Source organism: Pan paniscus, chromosome 12, assembly GCF_029289425.2.
Source record: "Pan paniscus chromosome 12, NHGRI_mPanPan1-v2.0_pri, whole genome shotgun sequence".
Lineage (NCBI taxonomy): Eukaryota > Metazoa > Chordata > Mammalia > Primates > Hominidae > Pan > Pan paniscus.
The window spans coordinates 111,279,598-111,299,338 of NC_073261.2; the positions used below are offsets into that span (position 1 = coordinate 111,279,598).

Consider the following 19,741-nt stretch of genomic DNA (forward strand, 5'->3'; position numbering starts at 1 on the left):
ATATGCAGATATAGTTTGAAGTTTAATGTAAACATTATCTAGAGAGTTTTATATTCTGATTTCTAAGTTTTAACATTCTATGACAAACATATTCCAAAATGTTTGGACACGGTTTTTATAATTCTAATTTTAATGACTACATAATATTCCAGCCTGTAATTTAAAATAAGCTAGTTATCATTTCTTCTATCGATTAGATTACTTTTAAGGTTATATTAATAGTCTTATTCCAGTTAAAATCTTTATGCCTGTATTTATTTTCTTCTTTGGAATTTTTTTCTTATAATAAGTGATCAGAACTGGGAATATGGCTGTAGAAATGACTCCTCATTTTTGCACTGTAACTGGCAGTCAGTGTGAATACTAGTTTCATCACTTTACCTGCTTTGGATATTAACATTTTTAAAAATCTTAATTACTAGTTTAATAATGCAAATGGCACCTCACTTTTTGTTTTCTTCACAGAAGAAAAACTAGTATAACAAGTGCTATTTATTGGTTAAAATCATATATACAAAAATTTCACTTTTGTTCTAACTCATTAACACTTGCTGAATATGCAATACGTAATGCAGGGTTCTTTGGTCTCACTATTATTTAATTCTTTTTTTTAAGCTGTCTGTGGAAGCCCGTAAAGAGATGACTAGAAAGGCTATTAAGACAGTCAAACATTTTATTGAGAAGCCGAGGAAAAGAAACTCAGAAGACGAAGCTCAAGAAGCTAAGGATTCTAAAGTTACCTATGCAGATACTTTGAATCATCTGGAGAAATCACTTGCCCACCTGGAAACCCTGAGCCACAGCTTCATCCTTGCTCTGAAGAATAGTGAGCAGGTAAAGAAATGGGAACTTCTGTATGCTCACTCTGTATCAGTATATTCTTTCTTTTTTCCTTGAAAGTTACATTAGTCGTTTTGACAGGGTTTTCAGACTTGCAGATATCCTTGAAAATTGTCCACAAGCCTTTATTGGTTAACCTCTTCATGATCACTTGATTGACAATTCAGTTTCCACTTCTTTCAAAATGATGTTAAGCCACTTGGCACAGTTGATATGGGGAAATAGAGGAAGTGGGTGAGAAGGGTGGAAATGGAGATGGTAGCAGGAGTTGAACACTGGATAGCTGCCTGGGATGAGGGGAGAGGTCTCTAAAATTAAGAAATGAGAAGACAGTGGTGCTCAGACTTTACTTCTAGCTGGTAGAATTAAAAAATAAAAATAAAAATAGGCTGGGCGTGGTGGCTCACTCCTGTAATCCCAGCACTTAGGGAGGCCAAGGCAGACGGATCACGAGGTCAGGAGTTCGAGACCAGCCTGACCAACATGGTGAAACCCCGTCTCTACTAAAAATACAAAAAAATTAGCCAGGCCCAATGGCGGGCGCCTGTAGTCCCAGCTACTCAGGAGGCTGAGGCAGGAGAATGGCTTGAACCTGGGAGGCAGAGTTTGCAGTGAGCTGAGATCATGCCACTGCACTCCAGCCTGGGCGACAGAGCGAGACTCCGTCTAAAAAAAAAAAAAAAAAAAAAACATTAGCCAGGTGTGGTGGCACACACCTGTAATCCCAGCTACTCAGGAGGCTGAGGTAGGAGAATCACTTGATCCTGGGAGGCGGAGGTTGCAGTGAGCTGAGATTGCTCCACTGCACTCCAGCCTGGGTGACAGAGCGAGACTCTGTCTCAGATAGATAGATAGATAGATAGATAGATAGATAGATAGATAGATAAATATTTTGATTTTCTTTTCCCTCCTAATTTTCAGAAAAAAATCAGAAATAGCCTCTTATGTCTACACTGTTTTTTTATTAAATATATACCCTTATCCTGTTTTTATGTTGCATGTTTCCAACATAAAATATAATTTCATTATTGAGAGGAATTTTTTGACTACTAAAATTGTTTCTAGGTGGTTTCTAGTTCCTTGGTGTCTCAAAAACAACATCATGAAGTTTGGGGTTCCCTACCTGTGATGAGGTTTGAAGACACAGGTGTTAGGACTATACAATGAAACCAGAAGCTCTCTAAGGCCCTTAGAGATTTTGTTCTATATTTTAACAATTGTGGGAGTTGAGATAATTTTTTCTATAACTGGAAAGTTGACAAATCAATAAATAAATGGTTTCCATGTAAGTGAAAACAGTGCTTATATATATGAATAATATTCCATTTGCCCTATAATACTATGGTAAATGAACCTTGTAAGTGGCCGTTAACCTCCTCTTTTATTTTTCTTAAACCTTACACGTTTATTGAATTGTATTCTTGCCTTGTAGAATGGCTAGAAAGATCAGTCAGTGGAGAGTTCAGGTAATGAGCAAATGGGAGACTTGAAAATTTGTACAAGACATAAATGCAAAGCCCCCATTGAAAAGATAATGGGAAGAACTTAAAAGTTTGAAAGAAATTTTATTCATTTTGTGTTTTGGAATGCCTATTTTTCTGTCTAATGAATAATGTTAAATAATGGTATGAACAATATAGAAGGCTTTGCAGGAAACAAATTGGCTTTACCAATCTTGATTTTATCCTACTAACATTTACAGTACTACAGTTCATAATTAGGAGAACTAGAGTAAAATTACAATCTTCAAGGAAAAGTGATCTATACTTATTATAAATTTTTAAGTACTTATTTTTAAATAAACACATCTAAAATTATTTTAAACATTATTTTTTAATATATTGTATTAAAACCCAGAGAATTGTCATTACTCTCTGTGGAACAAGAATTGTCTTTTTTTTTTTTTTTGAGACAGGGTCTCACTCTGTTGCCCAGGCTCACTCACTGCAGCCTCTACCTCCTGGGCTCAAGCAATCCTCCCACCTCAGCCTCTTGAGTAACTGGGACTACAGGTGTGTGCCACCACACCCAACTAATTTTTTGTATTTTTTGTAGGGACAGTTTCGCCATGTTGCCCAGGCTGGTCTCAAAGTCCTGGGCTCAAGCTACTCGCCCACCTTGGCCTTCCAGGTCTGAGCCACTTCACCCAGCTACAAGTATTGTCTTCCAATACCTAGAATAGTTTATGGGGGGATTCAAGGGGATTATTGATAAAAAACATGTTTGTTTCATCTAAGATATGATGCAAAGGTACCATATAGCTACTCGTGAGTACCATTCAGTCAGACTATGGATGGCCCATAATAGGAAACTCTTGAGGTTCCTAAATTAGACATTATTTAATTTTATTAAGGCACCTTATATAGCAAAAGCTGGAAATAACCTTAAAGCCCATGCATTTATCCCTTTTATAGTTCAGACCTTCATTTTAACATCCTTAATTATATACCCAGTACAAAAAAACTTATATTCTCATGAAGCTTCATTTAATCAAAGTTGAAGGCTTTCATCCTACAGAGCCTCAGTTCCCTCTTCTCTTAGGTGAGGATACTAGAAATTGCCCTGCTTAACTCATAGGGATTTTTCTGAAATAGAGAATTTCACAATGGGCAGAACAGTGAAATGAAACTTCATGTGCCCAACTCCCAGCTTCAACAACTGTCAAAACGTGCCCAATCTTCATGCATACCGCTGCCTTCCCTTACCTTGCTCTTGTGGATTGTGAAGCAAATCTCAGTCATCTTTTCATTTTATTCATAAATACCTCCCTATGTATCTCTAAAAGATACTTTAAAATAACCACTATAACATGATCGCTAGAAAAAAATTAATAAACATTCTTTAATATCATCAAATATTCAGTTATATTCAGAGTTTTCTCATGGTTGGTTTCAAAGGCAAAACAGTATATTCAGGATTACAAGGGAAACTATAAAGAATCTGGAAACTGTTATTATCATTAAGTGACTGTATTTGGTATGCCAAAAAACAATAGCTTCCCTCTTATTTCTTAAATTATTTGGTATAACATTTGTTTTTACAGATATTATCAAAGAGAGGCAGGCAGTGTGGCCTAGGGCAGGGGAATAGACTTTTGGGTTCTAATCTTAGCTCTGCTAATTGGTAGCCATGTGACTTTGGTCATGTTACTCAATCTCCTTGGTCTTTAATTTCCTTTTTTATAACATGCAGCTAATTTAAAAATACTTGCAGGGTTATTACAAGTATTAATTTAGATACCATATGTATAATACCTGGGATTACATAGTTATAGCTCAATAGATTATTATGTGGTCGTAGTGCATTAGTAATAATAATAATAATAGAAAAGCTCATACTTATCGAGCATTACTTTATTCCTGAAGTGCTAAAGAACTGACCATTATATTATCTCAGTTAATGTTCACAACACCCTCTATTCACACGACCCTATTTTCCTCATCCTCATTTTGCAGATATTGAAATTTGAGATCACAAAAGCCCACTAACTAATAAATGGTAAAGCCAGAATTTGCACTCAAATGTGGGTGATCCTTGAGCCTAAGCTCTTAATAACTAACTAATACATGCCCTTTGGTATGGTGTTGCTGCTTTTCATGTATTTGGTTTGAGGATCTAAATATGTTTCACTTTGTGCATGTAGATACATTTAATTTCTATTTGATACTTAAGTGTTGATTACCATGTCTTTACAGGCAACACTGCAAAAATACAGTCACCTCTATGATCTGTCCCGATCAGAAAAAGAGAAACTTCATGATGAAGCTGTGGCTATTTGTTTAGATGGTCAGCCTCTAGCAATGATTCAGCAGCTGCTAGAGGTGGCAGTTGGCCCTCTTGACATCTCACCCAAGGATATAGTGCAGAGTGCAATCATGAAAATAATTTCTGCATTGAGGTAAGCTAGAAAGTGGTCATTGTGGAAAAACTGGGGTGACACTTTGTCAGTGATGGTGCTAAACTGTCATCCTGTATGTAAAAGCATTTTATAAGTTTTGAAGGACTTTACAAAAGTGAGAGATTATTTTTAGAGTTCTCATAGTCTTATGTCTTCAGAAGGGAGACCATGAAAATGTTTCATTGTTGGTATTGTGTATAACATCTTAAGCTATGTAATTTCTGGTTGGACCCCCTTTTACAATCTTTTCTTGAAATAAGGGAAAGGCCAAAATGGCATTTGACACAGGTAAGTAAGTTTCAGACTATCCTGTGACTTCAATATGGTTTTTCAGATCTTACCATTTCTAATTCCCATTCTTTGTAGTAGTGGGAAAATGGTTCCCAGAAGGTTGTTTTGAAAAACCCAAGGCAAGGCTGATCATACACTGATGAAGTTAGACATCTGTAAAGTGTCTTTAGACATTATTTACCTGCAATTAATGGCACAAAACCGACAATTGAGAAATTCTTGCTTTGCGTCGATATGTGGGTGCCTTTGTAGGAATGCATCCAAGAGGATTAGAAAAGAGGCAGAAGTGACGCTCAGGAAATAATGAGGCATCAAGGACTTTCTGTGAATAATGCAATTAGGCTAAAAGATTTAGTTATGTTTAATTTATTCTCCTTTTAAGCATTCTTTTTAATTCTGTATTGCTCTTGAGGAACTTTTTGATTAAATGCATGTCAGTTTTCTGCAGCTGAACTGAAATCAAATGAGCCTTTATCAGTTTAATTACCCCAGCCTCATACAGTTTTTACCTTAATGCTCTGAGGTATCCATTAATTTTATATATAGGGAGATATATAGAATTTCATAACTTTTTCTAAAAAGAACAAATTTCAAATTAATAAAGCTTTGTTTTATTGTTTGCTTATTAGGATTTTTTGATGTTGATTATATGAACCAGTGTCCTCTTTGAAATGATGACAGATATTTGTTGGCCATATTTCATACCTTTTGGTTTATGGTTATCTTTTTATTATTTCTTAAACCAAGTTTTAGATGAAGCTCACAAAAATGTGCATTTTGAAAAATTAGTGTTTTGATTAATTTAGTTTATTTCTTAAAAGTTGCCCATTTTCATGAATAATTAAAATACGATGGAGTAGTTTTCACACTTATAAATTTTTGACATAAATTATACTTATCTTTTTCTGCATCCAATTCTACCACTAAAGATTTGGTTCTGATCCAATAAATGGTATACTTGACACACAGAAGACATTCAATAAATGTGAATTAAATCTTCCAGCAATGGAAGGAAAAGGGAACTTAAGGAATTCAGCTACTTCTGTTTCTAAGAAAAATAAATTTTTATTGACAGTGTTCATAACATTTACCTTTAAGGAAGTTAATAAAATGTAGTAGGCACGAAATAAGAAAGACATGAAAGGAACCGAATCTGGCAGTTCATTTATATCATTAAATTATTCGAAAAACTCATCGAAAATATTTTTTTTCTCTGTTGCATTTTCAGGATTCACTAGAGTTCTACACATAACATCTGTAAAATGGGCATAATAATAGTACTTGTCTCATAGGATGTTGCATTTAATAGTGGCAGAATATATGTGAACTGTTTAGCATTGCCTGGTACTTATTAGTAGCAAGTAAATATTAGTGCTTTTTAAAAAAAAAAAAAAAAAACTTCAACTGGAGGATTTAAATCATTATTACATTTAATGCTTAAAGTAGCTCAATACAGTTAATGTTCAACGAATGTTTTTCGAATGACACAGTGCAAGTAGAATGTGTTATTCTCTTGATAGGAAAACATGTGTATATTAGACTGAGCTCCTTAAGGGCAGAAAATGTTTCATTAGCACCTAGTGTAGGGCTTGGTACATTTGTAGACATCACATAGCACAAATGACTATGGGCAGGCAGTATACTGTGCCAAAATCCAGCCAGGTTCATTTAAGGGTGTGAATACCAAGTTTATTTCTGAGACTTGAGTGATCCTTTTCTGAATCAGTTTATCTCTCTTTTCACAGTGGTGGCAGTGCTGACCTTGGTGGGCCAAGGGACCCACTGAAGGTCCTGGAAGGTGTTGTTGCAGCAGTCCACGCCAGTGTGGACAAGGGGTAAGACTAGAACAGTATGTGCATCTTCATTAACTGGCTTTCCTCAGAGTATTAGAATTGCTCTTAGTATCCGTATGTATGAGGCTTCCAAGACTAAGCCACATTTTTAGGTGGGAAAGCAGCGGCTCTGCACTTGGAGACATGGTATTCTGAGCTCTGTGCTGACCCCACCAGCTCCAGGTCCTGCTTGCCATGGAGAGCATTGTTTTCTCTTGCCTCCTTGAAAGCCATTAGAAATAATCATCATCATAATCATTCTGTCAGGGCAGAAACTGCTCTGAGCTTCCTACAAGATAGGGGCTTCTCATTTCCAACACATTAACTGTATTGATTAAGTGTGGAAATTCCTAGGGTGAGTATATATGCTCTTTAAAATAAAAACAAAAAAACTTTGTATAAATTAAAGTCAGCTTTGTTTTAGGACTCAAAGTGTACAGGCTTTATAAGCCTAGAAAGATGTGTATCTCCGATGCTATTTTTAGAAAGAATTTTTCATTCAGGTACAATGATACTGATAAGAAAAAGAGCAACCACAAATGAACAGTTATGCATGTCCTCGAAATTCATAAAAGTCTTTACAATGCCTAATATCCATGTCAGCCATGTAAGTCCTCTCCCCAATTTTCTTTCTTTAATTGAAAATATGATAGAATATAATGAAGATGGGTTTGAGAAAACTCCCCATAATTCCATTTGGTAATATAATTATTTTTATTTGCATGTTACCTACCAGTTATTGTTCAGGTGCAGATATCTTTTTATATAGTTTCAATTTAAATGTATAAACTTTTGTATTCTCTTATCTACTTGCTATTGTAAGACTTTCCATTGATCTTTGTAGATTTAATGATTATTGTGATTATTATTTCTAACGGCTGTATATGTTGTTGCCATTTTCAGAGGAGGACCTAAAAGCTCAGAGAGAGGAGTTGACTTGCCCAGAGTCATACAGCTGGGAAATAGAACCAGGATTCCACCCTGGCTCTAAATGATAATGTAGTACTCAGATGCCGATGCCTTCATAGTCTATTTCCCTGCATGGCTTTGTGCACAAGGTTTGAGTGACAGAATATAGAATGAGCTATGTAGGTGAAGGTGGAAAAACATTGCAAGCAGGGGTTTCTACTTCCTGTGCTTTTTACCTTGCACAGTGTTTCTAAACCCCTTTGCTTATGGTTCTTCAGATAGGAAAGTCGCTGTAGCAGTGGCTAATTTAGGCCCCCGATTTTAAAAAGAAATTAATGATTCATGGGGTTTACTCTGTGCCATGCTCTGTGTGAAGTCACAAAGGGGTCATATGGATAAGAAACAACCTCTAACCCCAAGGAGCTCACAGTCTTGCGCGGGAGACGATCTGGCCTGTAGCCGTAGTCACTGTGCTATAGAATGGGAAGCGCTGTACAGAAGGCAGAGTGGAGGGAGTAGTTAGGGCAGGATACACAAGGGGTGACACAGAGCTGGTCAGTGAAAGAAGAGTCTGTTTGGAGGAGATAGATGATGGTAATTCCAGGCTGAGGAAGCTGCCTGAGCAACTCCACATGCAGCAGGTAGCAGAGCAGGCAGAGATGCTACGTGGGAAACACTTACCCTCCTTCCAGGGCCCATCTCACTACTGCCATCTCATTCCCAGCTTGTCAGTGAGTTCTCAGCCATCAGCTCCCAGGAGCTGCCGTCCGCAGCGCAGCTTCTCTCAGGCTAGGCTGACTCTGGATCCTGGTCTCCCAAGATGAAAGGGTCTCAACAGGTACTGTTTTAGGCCCCTTTCAATGGGGCTTCTTAGTCTTGTCCCACTGGGGCATCTCAAGAATATTAAAAGGCAGTATTTCGTCTTAGTGAATTTCTAGCCACATTTACAGAAGAATCCAATTTGAGACTTACTCTAATACAGACTGCTTTTTAAGGTTCGAAGAAGACATTAGGGAGTGGAGAAACACAACAAGATCTTACTTTTTATTCTAGAGACACAGAATAACAAAGCCTTCTTAACAAAAGAAACTTCAGAGAACTTTTTTTTTTTTTGCCTAAAAAATAAAAAGAAGAAAAACAAAGCCATAACTTTTATTTTGGCAAGTATTTTTTGAATCTGCACAGTTAAACCTGACACCCTTTGTTTGGGTTTCCCTTCCCAATAATGCACCTGGCAGAATCATGTAGGGGAGACAGTTTGTGTTTTCTGGGTAGTTCCAAGGAGGGTCTTTGCAGTGATACGGTTATTCTGGATTTTGAAAGTAATGCTGTCAAGTTATTCATTCCTTGGCATGACATGACAGCCTAACCTCTAGGAGCCCGTGCCAGGCCTTATGTGCCCCTCACCCTTTCTCTTGTTGACATACCAAGCCTCCCTCAGTCCCAAACTCGTAACCTGGACACCCACTACCCTCCATAGTGTCTGTTTTGACAATAACCTCACTCATATACATCTTCAGATGTCACACACAAAAGCACATTACATGCTTTTGGGTTATGTATATACTATCCCACAATATTCCTGGCAGGGAGACTGCATAAAAAAGTAAGAATTTGAGTGCATGTGTTGACGGCCACCACCAAATATGTGGTTTTGTGGTTAATTTTTAAGCAATTTATGCCATTTTTCACATCCTCTTTTTTTTTCTTTTCTTTTTTTTTTTACGTGGAGTTTGCTCTTGTTGGCCAGGCTGGAAGTACAATGGCGCAGTCTCGGCTCACTGCAACCTCCACCTCCCTGGTTCAAACAATTCTCCTGCCTCAGCCTCCCGAGTAGCTGGAATTACAGTTGCCTGCCACCATGTCCAGCTAATTTTTGTATTCCTAGTAGAGATGGGGTTTTGCCATGTTGGTCAGTCTGGTCTCAAACTCCTGACCTCAGGTGATCCACCCACGTCGGCCTCCCAAAGTGTTGGGATTACAGGCATGAGCCACTGCGCCAGGCCCACGTGTCCTCTTTTATCTTTTTATGTTGAAGCAAATATAATTTGCTTCTTTTAAATTTAATTTTTTATATTGTGTAATTGACACACAATAATTGTACACGTTTATGTGGTACAATGTAATGTTCTTTTTGAGACAGAGTCTTGCAGTATCGCCCAGGCCAGAATGCAGTGATGGGATCTCGGCTCACTGCAACCTCTGCCCCCTGGGTTCAAGTGATTCTCCTGCCTCAACCTCCCGAGTAGCCGGGATTACAGGTGCCCAATACCATGCCCGGATAATTTTTGTATTTTTAGTAGAGATGGGGTTTCATCATGTTGGCCAGGCTGATCTTGAACTCCTGACTTCAGGTGATCCACCCTCCTTGGCCTCACAAAGTGCTGGGATTACAGGCGTGAGCCACAACGCCCGACCTGTAATGTTTCAATGAATGTATACATAGTATAATGATAAAATTGGTATCATTACCATATCCATCATTTTAAACATGTATCATTTCTTTGTGGTGACAACATTCAAATTCTTCTAGCGATCTTGAAATATACAATACATTGGTATTTGCTCTAATTCATCCTACTATATAAATAAGACACCAAAACTTATTCTTCCTGCCCAACTGTAACTTTGTGCCTATTGACCGTCCTCTCCTAGTACACCACACTCTGCTCCCCAACTTCCAGGAACCACCAATCTACTCTCACTTCCATGAAATCTTTTAGATTCCACATATGAGTGAGATCGTGTGGTATTTGTCTCTGTGCCTGGCTCATCTCACTTAACATAATGTCCTCCAGGTTCATCCATGTTACTGCAAATGACAGGATTTCACTGTTTTGTGGCTGAATAGTATTTATATGTACCACATTTTCTTCACCCATTAATCTTTAGATGGGCATTTAGGTTGATTCCGTATCTTGGCTATTATGAATAGTACTGCAATAAACATGGGTGTGCAGAAGTTTCTTCAACATACTGATGTTATTCCCTTTGGATGTATACTCAGTAACGGGATTGCTGCATCAAATGGTAGTCCTATTTTCAATTTTTAGAGGAACCTCCATTCTGTTTTCCCTAACAGCGACTAATTTATGTTCCCACCAACAGTGTATAAGGGTCCACTTTTCTCTGCACCCTGGCCAGCATTAGTTATTTTTTTTCTTAACTCGGGGAAAGTGAAAACTCATTGTCATTTTGATTGCATTTCCCTGATGATTAGTGATGTCGAGCATTTTTTTCATATATTTATTGGGTATTTGCATGTCTTCTTTTGAGAAATGTCACTTCAGGTCTATTTCACCTCAGGTCACTATTGCTCCTTTTAAGTCAGATTATTTATATTTTTGCTATTGAGTTGTTTGAGTTTCTTGTATATCTTGAATATTAACGCCTTATCTGATGTATAGTTTACAAATAGTTTCTCCAATTCTGTAGGCTGTCTCTTCACTTTATTGATTGTTTCCTTTGATATAACAGAGCTTTTTAGTTTGATGTAATTCCATCTGTCTGTTTTTGCTTTTGTTGCCTGAGCTTTTGGGGTCTTATTCAAAATATCTTTGCTCAGTCCAATTTTATAAAACTTTTGTCTTGTGTTTTCTTCTAGTAGTTTCATATTTTTGGGTTTTACATTTAAGTCTTTAATTCATTTATAGTTGATATTTGTAATATATGGTGAGACATAGAAGTCCAGTTTCATTCTTTTTCGTGTGGTTATCTAATTTTCTCAGCACCATTTATTGAAGAGACTGTACTTTTCCCAGTGTGTGTTCTTGGAGCCTTTGTCAAAAATCAGTTGCTGTAAATGCATGGATTAATTTTGGGGTTCTCAATTATGTTCCATTTGTATATGTATCTGTTTTTATGCCACTACCATGCTGTTTGGGTTACCATAGCTTTGTTGTATATTTTGAGGTCAAGCAGTGTGATGCCTCCAGCTGTGTTTGTTTTAGGTATCCAGGGTCTTTTGCCTTTCCATATGAATTTTAAGATTTTTTTTTCTGTTTCTGTGAAGAATGCCATTGATATTTTGATAGGGATTGCATTGAATCTGTAAATCACTTTGGGTATTATGGACGTTTTAACAGTATTCTTCCAATCCATGAACATGGAATATCGTTCCATTTATTTGTGTCCTCTTCCATTTTTTCATCAGTGTTTTATAGTTTTCATTGTAGAGGTCTTTTACCTCCTTGGTTAAGTATATTATTAGGTATTTTTTTCACAGCTGTCTTGTAAATGAAATTGCTTTCTTTTCTTCTTCAGATTGTTTGCTATTGGCATATAGAAATGCTACTGATTTTTGTATGTTGATTTTGTATCTGCAGCTTGACCAAATTCATTAATAGATGCTGAAAAAGCATTCCATAAAATTCAACATTCCTTCATGATAAAACTCAACAAGCTAAATATGGAAGGAACATAATACAGTAAAGGCCATCTGTGTCAAACCCATAGCATCATACTTAATGAGAAAAAATTGAGTTTTTCCTCCAAGGTTTGGAACAAGACAAGGATGCCCATTTTCACCAATTTTATTCAATACATCACACTAGAAGTTCTATTCAGAGCAATAAGACAAGAGAAGGAAATAAAAGGCATCCAAATGGGAAAGGAGGAAGTCAGATTGTCCACGTTTGCACATAGCATGATCATCTATGTAGAAAATCCTGACGACTCCACAAAAAAAGTGTTAGAATCATTTGCTCTTTCACTGCAGCTCCTGCCTCACCCAAAAAGCTCTCTTTTCCTCTTCCTTTATCCGTGCTAATTTTGTGTTAAAATTATAACACCTAGACAGGCCACCTGTACAGATGGCTTTCTTTTCAGTTTAACCACATTCTTGCCTCTAGACATGAGAGTTGAGTGTTTTAAGGATTTTAAATCATGCCAAAGACCTTTCATACATCTACAATTAAAGGTAGGACAAAGGAATTAATTATTTGTGCATATGAAATTTCTTTCATAAAAGAAATCCGTAAATGTGTATGCTGTCTCTTATTATTTATGTGTATTTATAACATCATATTTCAAGAAGAAAATATCAATTTCTAGTTCGTGTTAAGAATTTGTTTGCTTAAGAAAAGTAAGTTTTCTTTAAAAAAATTCAACACTAAGAATGTTCTAAAAGCATATATCTGTCAAACCTGGAATTAAGAAAATGCTGCTGTCAAATATTTTAAAAACAAGGAAACAAACAAAAAATCCTAATGAACATCTAATTCCTCTATGCCAAGACTTTGGAAAGGTGCTATTCAGTAACTCCCTTAGTCCTCAGAACAACCTTATCATACAGAAATTGTCATCTGAATTTTACAGATTAGGAAATGAAGCTCAGAGAGGTATGCATTTCTCTCACCGTATCACCTCTTTTTGACACTAAGAGCCAGCACAGGAAAGTAAAGCAGTGCTTCTCACACTTAATTCTGCATAGGAATTGCCTGGGGATCTTATTAAAATACAGATTTTGATAGAGTAGGTCTGGGTGGGGTCTGAAATTCTGCATTTCTAACCAGCTCCCAAGCGATACCCAGTCCATGGAAGAACTTTGAGTAGCAAGGTCTTACCTTGTCTCTTTGACATGCTTCTCTCTACCTTTGCCTTATTTCCCTTTCTACTTCTTGCCTTCATGTAGCTTTAAAAAACTTCCTAACAGGAATGTCTCACAAGCGTGAGCCAGTATATTTCTCATTCTCAAAAGGATTTATAGCATTAAATTCACTCAGATAACAGGTAATTAATGCAGAATTCCTCTGTGCAATATTCAAAAAAAGAAGAAAGATTTACTTCAAAACTATTGAGTTTTTTTGGGGGGACGGGGTTTGATTGTTTAAATTGCTACTTCACCACAGTCTCAGCTTCAGCTGCCTTAAAGTTTCATATAAATATTGAACAATGTCACATAATTCAGACTTTATTAAACTCTTTGCTGTTATCTAGGGATTGCACATTGTTTTTAAAGTGAAAAGAAGGAGAGGAAAAATAAAAGAGAAGAAAGAACGGCCCACCTAGAGCAAATTGAATCTGATTTTTTTTTCCTTCTTCCTGCTCTGTGAGGCAAAGTAGATCATCCAGTGTTCTCTGAGCACCTGCAGTGCATGAGGCCTTATGTTCTGTGAGGTTGAGCCCTCTTGAAAGCTGTGGTCACAATCCAGGATGGTGGATCCACTCTGTTACCGCAATATTTCTGTATCACTTCAGGCCATATTTATGAGTATCCACTCTGCCATCTTACAGCAAGGTGTGTCCACCCTTTCACTGATAAGTGAAGCCCAGGAAGATACTCTGTTTTGTTTTTTAATTATGCCTACAGTTATCCAAGAACCCAGGAAGATATTCTAGGTTGGCATATATTTGAGAGCAGCCACAAGGAGATTATTTGTATTTATCAGGAGTCAAGCTTTGAGATTGGAATTGTGTGCATACCAACATCCTTACCATTCCAGGCATTTTTCTTTTAATATACCTTGATTATGATTTTCCTAAAGTCACCCTTTTTATGTTACTACGGCACCATTTACACATTCATTTATTTGCAGTTCTTATTCCTTGCCAGTTCCCCCGATTGTTTCATGGGAGCTGATAAATAGAAGATATTCTCCTGGGAAGGGTCTGCCCCACCCGCTGCATATGTAGTGAGGAAAGTGTGCATAGTATGTGGGTCAGTTCATTAATGGAGGCACGGGACCTACATGGAATGAGTGTTTATGTCCCTCACTGTTAGCTCGCTTGTATATACCCCTCCCTCCCTCCAGTGGGCTTCAGAGGAGGTAGGCAGTGGGAGAGCCTGGGACAAACTAGAAAGCTCACCCAGGCCTTATCTAAAGGAGGCCCCTGCTGCCTTGGCCCCAGCCTGTTTTTTCCACTATTTTCCTGTCACCCAGTTTTTAAACAGGGGCTGGAACATCCTGACTCCGTGTATGTGTTGGTGAAATTCCTTAATTTTGAAACATTGGCATCTACTACGCAAGCCAGCCACAAAATCTGGTTGCCAGTTTACTTTCAGTATGGAAGAGACCTAACGTTCCTTCAGGTTTGATTCAAATTCTATGACATTTATATTTACAAGAAATCTCAAATGTGTGTGTTTTGCTTGCTTGAATGTAGTTCTGCTTTCTTGCATTCTCATATAAGAATATTTTATTTTGATTAGTGCATCATGATTTATAAAATGCTTTGATATTTACCATCTCCTTTAATGTACCTTAACTATTTGAATTTAAGTTTGGGTTATCTTTGTATGTGTATGCCATGCAGAACCTGAAAACTCTCTTACTGAAGATTCGCTTATTTATATTCTTAAAAAATCTGTCTTCTTGCTGTGATTCAATAATTTCCTTTCTTTGCTTGACATTTCCCTTCCATTCTTTTGTACTTTTGTGAATGTCTTCCATGCTACATTACATAATAGGGAAATGGCAGATGAACACTCATTCCACCTCAGAGTAACACAGTCTCAAATTAGTCATTCAATGGACATGTTTTGTTGTCACGGTTGCTGCTGCTGTTCTTTTCTGTAAATAGAGCTGTTTATGTATTGCACATGACTTCTTATCTTTTGGACCAAAACTGATTCTGAGTGTGTTTCCTTTATCAGCAAATTTTTAAAAATAGCGTACTAAATTATCATTTGCAGTGTAATATCCCCTCCCCAATCTCATTATAGGGAAAAAGGTGGAAGCAATTCCCTACGTGTTTGTAGTGAAACTGAGAGATTTTCTTTTTTTATCTATTTTATGACCTTTTTTTTTTTTTTTTATTTGAGATGGAGTCTTGCTCTGTCACCAGGCTGGAGTGCAGTGGTGCGATCTCGGCTCTTTGCAACCTCTGACTCCCTGGTTCAAGCGATTCTCCTGCCTCAGCCTCCTGGGTAGCTGGGATTACAGGCACCCACCACCACGCCCAGCTAATTTTTGTATTTTTAATAGAGACGGGGTTTCACCATGTTGGCCAGGATGGTCTCGATCTCCAGACCTTGTGTTCTGCCTGCCTCAGCCTCCCAAAGTGTATTTCATGACTTTTAAAAATCATTTGTATTACCCTTATAATGAAGTAAATAAGTTTTGAAATAATGATGTTCTTTTTTAATTTTTAAGCTCATTAAGTCCTCTCCTTGCTTTCATAAAAGATGAGAAATGAAATCACTTTCCTTCTTCCTATTCTAGTTTTTACATTATAAAAGTTATAATTGCTGTTTTTTACCTGTTTATCTTGAAAAATTTAAAACCCTTAGAAAAATTACACAGATAAAAAAAAAATACTGACATGCTTTTCCCCTTGATTTGCCAGTTGTTAACATTTTATCACGGTTCTTCCTCTCTGTTTCCCTAGGCATATGTTTGTGTGTATGTGTTTGTATATTTGCTGAACCGTAAGAGTGACTGTGAATTTTAAGAACTCAATTTGAAATCAAAATGTAAGCAATTTTGAAGCTAAAATCTTCAGGAGATAGTGTCTAGTCAATGTCCTTGACAGCTTTTTCTAAAGAGCTGCCTTTCATTTCTGTGTCGTTTTCTTGAGCACCAGTAATAGTGAAGCACATCTATGACTCGGTGCTTCCAGGACACAATGCTTCTATTTTAGGAAGGACTTCTCATAATTTTATTATATGTTTGAACTATCAACACAAAATGAGAGCATGTTCCTTTAAAATGTCAAATGTTATTAGCTGCACAGTAAGTTCTAATGTAAAAGGAACTAATTTGATTTAATAACTTGAAAAATATTAGAGTGATAATTCTTCTATATCTCATCATAGCTGAGTAATTTTAATCCACTGCCACACTGTTCTGGAATAGCCCGTTTGGTTCAGTAGCATTGTATAGTAATTGACAAGGCAGTCAGATAGTCCAAGTTCAAATATTGGTGCCACTACTTACTGTGTGACCTTGGACAAGTTATTTTTATCTTTTTTAAAATTTTAATATCATTCAGCTCAAAATGCCATAGTCAAATTCTTAAATCTGAGATTGTTACCTCATCTACAAATTGGAGATGATAACAGTATACAAGAAAAAGATAGTTATGATGAAGTGATATAATTCATGGTGCATAGTAAACCTTCAGAAGTTATTATGAATATTGTTTTCATTGTTATTCACCATATTGGGGGCTTTGGTTATTATTATAACTTCCAGCTTGTCTTCATGACAAGAGCTTCCTCACATTCTAGCTTTTCCTACTTATCTCTTCTTGGCACTTGGGTGAGAGGGCCAAAAAATCAGCTTCATTTTATGTGAAACTGGTTAGGACTTATAGTCAGAAATGGGCTTTAAATTACTTTCTTCCTGAATTAGACAGCTTCAAGCCTTCATCAGAAGTGCCTGAGTCTGCCCCAGCCCATACATTTTTCTAATCAGTAACATGATTTTGATGTTTCACTGCTCAGAAATCCTCTATCATTCCCATTTCATGCAAAAAAGATCAGATATCCTTAATAATAATGGTTGCTTTTAATTGAAGCACTTAGTTATATGCCAGACATTGTATTACATGCCTTGCATTTATTATTTTATGTTTCTGTTTAATTTCTCAACAACCCCATGAGGAAAGTGTTGTTATCCATCTCCAATATACGAATAAGGGAACTGAGGCTCTGCTCTATTGAGTGGCTTCTTGGTCACAGTTACATTGTTAGGAAGTGGCAAATGTGGGCAGTGAGTCTGGGCCAAACACCTCCAGAGCCTGTGCTGTCAAAGAGTTAAACTGCACCGCCTTTTCAGCCTTGTATTCAGTCTCTTGGTTACCTAGGTGAGAAAGCCTATCTTTCCTTACCTCTCTCCTCTAATTTACCACCCACACATCTGTGCTTTAATCTCTCCCTGAAAATTCTTTGTCCTTTGAAATCTTTTGCTGGTTTTTTCTTGCTGTTCTCTGTCTGGATTATATTTTCCCACACTTGCATTTATATACATTCTAATTATCCTCTGTGATCCTGTTCAGATGCCACGTCCTCTCTGAAGCCTTTCCTGGTTCTATTCTCTCTTCCTCCGAAACAGTTGTTCACATTTATATTAGTAATTTGGATAATAGTCACTTTTAAAGTCTTGCCGTTCCATGGTATTATTAGTTCTTTGAAGGCAGAGACCATATAATTTTTTTTATCTCTGTATCATTAAGCACAAACTATAGTGCTTTGATGATGCTGATAATTATGGTGATGATTGTTATTATGACAATGGTGGTTACTATTTATTAAGTACTTCCTCTGTACCACATAATTTGCTAGGTGCTTTGTATATGTTATCTTGATTTCACAGACTCCAGGTGACACACTCTTGGGTCCTTCGTCTGTGTCAGTATAACCTGGGAAGGATAATATTCATGATTTTTACCTAGAGTTCTTAGGAAAGTCTGCAGCCAGGATTCAGTTAGGTCCATCAGATTTTTTTTAATGGTCTTTCCATTAGACCCATTACACTGTACTGTCTATTCACCTTGCAAAAGGTTCACCAGAAATATTTGTAGCATCCTATTTTTGCACCCTAATTGTTTCCATTTCTGATAAATATTTAGGAATCTTATAGGTAAAATTAACAACTGAGTTGCTAAATTTATGAAATTCTTAAACCAATTATCCACAACATTTTGTAGTTTCACTTATTCTTAAATACAAATAATTCTTTTAAATTGCCATAAGATAGCATTTGACAAGTATATTAAATAATACATACTGAAAGACATACTCAGTGGCATTGCAGAATTGTATTCTTCTCAGAAGTTAAAAAAAAAGTCTTGTAATCTTATTAGGGCATGGGATTTGATTTAAGGTAAGTTAGACTGGGATTCAGCCTAGGTGATTTATAGCTAAAAGCCTTATAAGGATCTGGCTACAGCAAGACCTGTATAATTCAGTGCTTTAGCATGGCTCTCCAGGCCCTTGTGGGAGTGAGTCTCCTGTACGGATAACCCCTTGAGAGTTATGGATAAATAATCCATTGACATAATCAAATAAGATATTCATTTGGGGTTACAAGAAAAGAGATTCCAGTATGAGATAGAACATTGTACAAACTGTCCCCTTTTCTGAATCATTTTAAACTTCACAGTCCTATAATAACCAAGCATTCATACTTCACTTTTAGAGTAGTATAAGATTTGATACTCTAATGGCATATTGAAATTCTAATCATCTGGGGAAAATGATAGAAAGAACTGGAGCTTTGGGGTCCTACAGCACTATTATTCATTTGTGTGGGCATATTGTATCACTTCCCTGAAGTTTGTTGGTTCAGCTGTAAAAAGTAACTTATGATGCCTACTTTGCTTAATTATTGTCAGCAAGTAATCAGATATATAAAATTACTAGAATGCAGCCTTGCACTGTTGGTCTTATTAACAGAAATAAACCTTACTACTTATTAAATTTTGAAATAAACTAGCCAAGGATATTTATCTGCTTTATATAACTCATTTTAATATGATACTGTTTTAAAATTACATTCATTTTACATAGGTTTTAAATACCTAATACAGTTTGCTGTAAGCCATTTAAAAACCAAAATTTTTCCTTTCAAGAGGAAAAAAACGAAGTCATCCAACAAACAAGTGTTAGGTCAGTGACCACATTTGATTACCGGAAGGGGGAAAATAAAAGGCGTAGGAGTTTACAGATACCTCTGGATTTTGCCCTGCAGGGAGGAGCTGGTTTCACCTGAGGACCTGCTGGAGTGGCTGCGGCCTTTCTGTGCTGATGACGCCTGGCCGGTGCGGCCCCGCATTCAGGTGCTGCAGATTTTGGGGCAATCATTTCACCTGACTGAGGAGGACAGCAAGCTCCTCGTGTTCTTTAGAACTGAAGCCATTCTCAAAGCCTCCTGGCCCCAGAGACAGGTAAGGGAGTGTCTGAATGATTATTTTTCTTACTAACAATAATTAGGCCGGATGCGGTTGCTCACGCCTGTAATCCTAGCATTTTGGGAGGCCAAGGTGGGAGGATCACCTGAGGCCAGGAGTTCAAGACCAGCCTGGCACC

General features: G+C 37.0%; 1 protein-coding gene across 3 annotated transcripts in view; it reads left to right on the forward strand.

Annotated features, from left to right (window-relative positions):
* Window positions 1-19,741, forward strand: part of NBAS (NBAS subunit of NRZ tethering complex) — a 393,407-nt gene that overhangs the window by 322,024 nt on the left and 51,642 nt on the right. For all 3 annotated transcript variants that reach the window (XM_003826980.5, XM_034952644.3, XM_055108231.2), the window contains 4 exons: window positions 616-834; window positions 4,536-4,738; window positions 6,775-6,864; window positions 19,404-19,599. In XM_003826980.5, the coding sequence (XP_003827028.3) occupies window positions 616-834; window positions 4,536-4,738; window positions 6,775-6,864; window positions 19,404-19,599 (708 nt within the window). The remainder of the gene's footprint in view (window positions 1-615; window positions 835-4,535; window positions 4,739-6,774; window positions 6,865-19,403; window positions 19,600-19,741) is intronic.